Source organism: Salvelinus sp. IW2-2015, linkage group LG25 (assembly GCF_002910315.2).
Source record: "Salvelinus sp. IW2-2015 linkage group LG25, ASM291031v2, whole genome shotgun sequence".
NCBI lineage: Eukaryota > Metazoa > Chordata > Actinopteri > Salmoniformes > Salmonidae > Salvelinus > Salvelinus sp. IW2-2015.
The window spans coordinates 8,897,601-8,904,317 of NC_036865.1; the positions used below are offsets into that span (position 1 = coordinate 8,897,601).

General features: G+C 42.1%; 1 protein-coding gene across 1 annotated transcript in view; it reads right to left on the reverse strand.

The window, feature by feature from the left end:
- Positions 1–6,717, reverse strand: part of dclre1c (DNA cross-link repair 1C, PSO2 homolog (S. cerevisiae)) — a 27,074-nt gene that overhangs the window by 12,567 nt on the left and 7,790 nt on the right. The window contains exon 5 of the mRNA XM_070434821.1: positions 1,852–2,054. Within this exon, the coding sequence (XP_070290922.1) occupies positions 1,852–2,054 (203 nt within the window). The remainder of the gene's footprint in view (positions 1–1,851; positions 2,055–6,717) is intronic.

The following is a 6,717-nucleotide window of genomic DNA, read 5'->3' on the forward strand; positions in this document are numbered from 1 at the left end:
CCGGGCCCCGGCCCAGCTCTAGGAAGAGTCTTGGTTGTTCCAAACTTCTTTCATTTAAGAATGATTGACACCACTGTGTTCTTGGGACCTTCAATACTGCAGGCATTTTTTGTACCCTTCACCAGATCTGTGCCTCGACACAATCCTGTCTCGGAGCTCTACGGAAGATTCCTCTCAACCTCATGGCTTGGGTTTTGCCCTACCTGTCAACTGTGGAACCTTACATAGACAGGTGTGTGCCTTTCCAAATCGTGGACTCCAATCAAGTTGTAGAAACATCAAGGATGATCAATGAAACAGGATGCCCACTGCCAGCCCTCTACCAGCTATTGTGAGTCGCAGAGCAAAGGGTCTGAATACTTACGTAAATAAGGTATTTGTTTACTTTTAATACATTTGCTAAAATTAACTAAACCTTTCGCTTTGTCATTATGGGGTATTGTGTATCGATTAATGAGAGGAAAAATGTATCTATCCATTTTAGAATAATGTAACAAAATGTGGAAAAAGTGAAGGGGTCTGAATACTTTCCTCAGGCACTGTGTTGGCCCCTGCCAAGGTAGGCCAGTTGAACAAGTTCTCATTTACAACTGCGACCTGGCCAAGATAAAGCAAAGCAGTGCGACACAAACAACAACACAGAGTTACACATGGAATAACAAACGTACAGTCAATAACACAATATAAAACAAATCTATATAGTGTGTGCAAATGAGGTAAGATTAGGGAGGTAAGGCAATAAATAGGCCGTAGTGGCAAAGTAATTACAATATAGCAATTAAACACTGGAGTGATAGATGTGCAAGTAGAGATACTGGGGTGCAAAGGAGCAAAAAAAAATTACAATATGGGATGAGGTAGTTGGGTGGGCTATTTACAGATGGGCTACGTACAGGTGCAGTTGGCTGGCCCTCGCTACCTATTCATCGCCAGACCCACTGGCTCCAGGTCATCTACAAGTCTCAGCTAGGTAAAGCCCCGCCTAATCTCAGCTCACTGGTCACGATAAAAACACCCACCCGTAGCACGCACTCCAGCAGGTATATCTGACTGGTCATCCCCAAAGCCAACACCTCCTTTGGCCACCTTTCCTTCCAGTTCTCTGCTGCCAGTGACTGGAACGAATTGCAAAAATCTCTGAAGTTGGAGACTTATTTCCCTCACCAACTTTAAACATCAGCTATCTGAGCAGCTAACCAATCGCTGCAGCTGTTACATAGCCCATCTGTAAATAGCCCACCCAATCTACCTACCTCATCCCCATATTGTTTTTATTTACTTTGCTGCTCTTTTACACACCAGTATCACTACTTACACATCATCATCTGCTCATTTATCACTCCAGTGTTAATCTGCTAAATTGTAATTATTCGCTCCTATGGCCTATTTATTGCCTTACCACCTCATGCGTTTTGCACACACTGTATTTAGAATTTATTTTTCTACTGTGTCATTGACTTCTTTATTGTGTTATTGACTGTACGCTTGTTTATTCCATGTAACTCTGTGTTGTTGTATGTGTCGCACTGCTATGCTTTATCTTGGCCAGGTTGCAGTTGTAAATGAGAACTTGTTCTTCACACTGCCTACTGGTTTAAATAAATAAAAACCTGTAGGTAGTATATGTGTGTGTACCTGCTCCCAGAGTGGAGGAGTTCTATGTTTAAATAAAGGTAAAACCTGTAGGTAGTATATATTATGTGTGTTACCTGCTCCCAGAGTGGAGGAGTTCTATGTTTAAATAAAGGTAAAACCTGTAGGAGTATAATATATGTGTGTGTACTGCTCCCAGAGTGGAGGAGTTCTATGTTTAATAAGGTAAACCTGTAGGTAGTATATATGTGTGTGTACCTGCTCCCGAGTGGAGGAGTTCTATGGTTAAATAAAGGTAAAACCTGTAGGTAGTATATATGTGTGTGTACCTGCTCCCGGAGTGGAGGAGTTCTATGCGGGAGGAGTCTCCCTTCGCCAGTCGGAAGTCTCCTGTGTACAACACCGTCCCCTGGGCCCCTCTACAAGAACCTACAAACACAAGGGTTGGGAGATGTTGATACCTTCATATGGTTCCTGTACACACCGTCCCCTGGGCCCCCTCTACCAAGAACCTACACACACACACACACAAGCTAGGGTTGGGAGATGTTGATACCTTCATATCGTTCCTGTCACACACCGTACCCTGGGCCCCCTCTACCAGAACCTCAAACACACACAAGCTAGGGTTGGGAGATGTTGATACCTTCATATCGTTCCTGTACCATAACGGGGTATACCGCTACCAATGAATTCATTATATATATCAGTACCAGTAAAGAGTTTAGACACAACTAATCATTCAAGGCTTTTTCACATTGTAGAATAATAGTGAAGACATCAAAACTATGAAATAACACATATGGAATCATGTAGTAACCAAAAAGTGTTAAATTATATTTGAGATTCTTCAAAGTAGCCACCCTTTGCCTTGATGACAGCATTGCACACTCTTGGCATTCTCTCAACCAGCTTTATGAGGTAGTCACCTGGAATCCATTTCAATTAACAGGTGTGCCTTGTTAAAAGTTAATTAATGCATTTGAGCCAATAAGTTGTGTTGTGAAAAGGTAGGGGTGGTATACAGAAGATAGCCCTATTTGGTAAAAGACCGAGTCCATATTAGGGGAAGAACATTTCAAATGAGCAAAGAGAAACAGACTTTAAGACATGAAGGTCAGTCAATCCAGAAAATGTCAAGAACTTTGAACGTTTCTTCAAGTGCAGTCGCAAAAACCATCAAGCACTATGATGAAACTGGCTCTCATGAGGACCTCCATAGGAAAGGAAGCCCCAGAGTTACCTCTGCTGCAGAGGATAAGTTCATTGTAGTTAACTGCACCTCAGATTGCAGCCCAAATAAATGCTTCAGAGTTCAAGTAACACATCTCAACATCAACTGTTCAGAGACTGTGATTTAAATTTTTTTTTTTCTCACTTTCATTTAACTAGGCAAGTCAGTTAACACTTCTTGGGATAGAGGGCGGTATTTTGACGTCCGGATGAAAAGCGTGCCCAAAGTAAACTGCCTGCTACTCAGGCCCAGAAGCTATTATATGCTTATAATTGGTAGATTTGGATAGAAAACACTCTAAAGTTTCTAACACTGTTAYAATAATGTCTGTGAATATAACAGAACTGAAATGGCAGGCAAAACCCCGAGGACAAAACCATCCCCCCCAAAAAACAATTCATCCTACCACTGATTTCAAAGGCTGGCACTTTTAAAATAGGGCAAAATTCTGCCCGATTGCAGTTCCTAGGGCTTCCACTAGATGTCAACAGTCTTTAGAAAGAGTTTCACGGTGGTTTTTGGAAAAATGAGCCAGAAATTGTAGTTTTTCTAGGTGGCTCCCATTTTGGCTTTAGTGTTTCCAAGCGCGTGACTGAGAACGCGTCCTTTGCTATTTTTGTCCCGTAAAGACAATAACGATTCTCCGTCTTAAATTGTATCATTTATTTGCGTATTAGGGTACCTAAGGATTGATTATAAACATTGATTGACTTGTTTGGGTAAGTTTATTGGTAACGTTTGGGATTCATTTTTTATGCATTTTGAAGGAGGGAAACCGAGTGGATTATTGACTGAAGCGCGCCAGCTAAACTGAGTTTTTATGGATATAAAGAGGGACTTTATCGAACAAAAGGACCATTTGTAATGTAACAGACCTTTTAGAGTGCCAACAGAAGAAGATCTTCAAAGGTAAGGCATATATCATTCTATTATATCGCTATTTCTGACTTCTGTGTCGTAACTCCCTGGTTGAAAATGATTTGTTATGCATTTGTGTGCTGGACGCTGTCCTCAGATAATCGAATGGTTTGCTTTCGCCATAAAGCCTTTTTGAAATCTGACACGGTGGCTGGATTAACAACAAATTAAGCTTTATTTTGATGTATTGCCTTGTGATTTCATGAAAGTTTAATATTTATAGTAATTTGAATTTCGCGCTCTGTAATTTCACCAGATGTTGGATGTTGTATCCCAAAGAAGTTAAGAACAACTTCTTATTTACAATGACGGCCTATCGGGGAACAGTGGGTTAACTGCCTTGTTCAGGGCCCGGGGAACAGTGGGTTAACTGCCTTGTWCAGGGGCAGAACGACAGATTTTTACCTTGTCAGCTCGGTGATTCGATCCACCAACCTTTTGGTTAATGGCCCAACACTCTAACCACTAGGCTACCTGCCGCCCCGAATCAGGCCTTCATGGTTGATTTTGCTGCAAAGAAACCACTACTAAAGGACACCAATAATAAGAAGAGACTTGCTTGGGCCAAGAAACACGAGCAATGGACATTAGAACGGTGGAAATCTGTCCTTTGGGCTGATGAGTCCAAATGTGGTATTTTTGGTTCCAACCGTCGTGTCTTTGTGAGACGCAGAGTAGGTGAACGGATGATCTCTGCATGTGCGGTTCCCACCGTGAAGCATGGAGGAGGTGGTGTGATGGTGCTTTGCTGGTGACTCTGTCTGTGATTTATTTAGAATTCAAGACACACTTAACCAGCATGGCAACCACAGCATTCTGCAGTGATACGCCATCCCATCTGGTCTGCGCTTAGGAGAATATAATTTGTTTTTCAACAGGACAATAACCCAACACACCTCCAGGCTGTATAAAGGCTATTTGACCAAGAAGMAGAGTGATGGAGTGCTGCATCAGATGACCTGGCCTCCACAATCAACCGACCTCAACCCAATTGAGAGTTTGGGATGAGTTGGACTGCAGAGTGAAGCAAAAGCAGCCAACAAGTGCGCYGCATATGTGGAAACTCCTTCAAGACTGTTGGAAAAGCATTCCAGGTGAAGCTGGTTGAGAGAATGCCTTCGAGTGTGCAAAGCTGTCAAAGGCAAAGGGTGGCTACTTTGAAGAATCTAAAATATATTTTGATTTGTTGAACACTTTTTTGATTGTGTTATTTCATAGTTTAGATGTCTTCACTAATATAAAAATAAAGAAAAACCCTTGAATGAGTAGGTGTGTCCAAACTTTTGACTGGTACTAATAAATATATAATACACAGTACCAGTTCTTGATACACARGGGAAACTGTTGAGTGTGAAAAACCCAGCAACGTTGCAGTTCTTGACGCAAACCGGTGCGCCTGTACACAAAACATTAAGAACACCTGCTCTTTCTATGACATAGACTGACCAGGTGAAAGCTATGATCCCTTATTGATGTCACTTGTTAAATCCACTTCAATCAGTGTAGATGAAGGGGAGGAGACAGGTTAAAGAAGGATGTTTGAGATAATTGAGACATGGATTGTGTCTGCGTGCCATTCAGAGGGTGAATGAGCAAGACGAGATTTAAGTGCCTTTGAACGGCATATGGTAGTAAGCACCAGTTTGAGTCAAGAACTGCAACGTTGCTGGGTTTCTCACACTCAACAGTTTCCTTTGTGTATCAAGAATGGTCCACCACCCAAAGGACATCCAGCCAACTTGACACAACTGTGGGAATCATTGGGTCAGCTTCCCTGTGGAAAGCTTTCGACATCTTGTAGTGTCCACGCTCCAACGAATTGGGGGGGAGGCAACTCAATATTAGGAAGATGTTCTTATTGTTTGTACACTCACCTTCCTAATATTGAGTTGCACACCCCCCCTCCCCCCTTTTGCTCCTCACAGTTGTGTCAAGATGGCTGGATGTTGGCTGGATATCCCAGCAGCACTGCAGTTCTTGACAAACCGGTTTGCATGGCACCTACTACCATACCTTATTCAAAGGCACTTCAACATGTTGTCTTGCCCATTCACCCTCTGGGCAAAATCCTTTGTTAACCTGTCTCAACTTCATCTACACTGATTTGAAGTGGATTTAACAAGTGACATCAATAAGGGATCATAGCTTTTACCTGGATTCACCTTGTCAGTCTGTCATGGAAAGAGCAGGTGTTCCTAATGTTTTCGGTTGGAGTCCCAACAAATGCTTACAAATTACTAGCGAATTCACATAGCGGACGCTAGCTAAATGCTAACAAGCACACATAAACAAATGACTAGCGAATTCACATAGCGGACGCTAGCTAAATGCTAACAAGCACACAAACAAATTACTAGCGAATTCACATAGCGGACGCTAGCTAAACGCTAACAAGCGCACATAAACAAATTACTAGTGAATTCACATAGCGGACGCTAGCTAAATGCTAACAAGCGCACATAAACAAATTGCAAGGACAGAGAACCCAGCTCATAATGATATACAACTATCTCAACAGGCTACTCAGTTTGCTGCACAAAACAAATATTACACAGCATTGATCCAGACATTTAGTATCTCTGCTGTAACCAAGAAGCTTGATGTTGCCATCTAACACTTAGCAAGTTATCAAACCAGATGCACAGCATTGATCCAGACATTTAGTATCTCTGCTGTAACCAAGAAGATTGATGTTGCCATCTAACACTTAGCAAGTTATCAAACCAGATGCACAGCTGGAGCCCTGGCTGGAGATCATTTAGTCAGTACATCTTAGCTAGGGAAATGATAGTTGTAAACAGTGGCGTAGCATGCACCCCCGCGAAAAGAATATCACACACTTCAGGAGAGGTACGACACTGGTTCATCATTACAACACATATAGGTCATATAAGGGCTGATCGCTGTTAGTTTGCTATATGACTGACTCTTTGATGACTGATATTGTGTGTGTGTCTACAGAGAGAAGAACT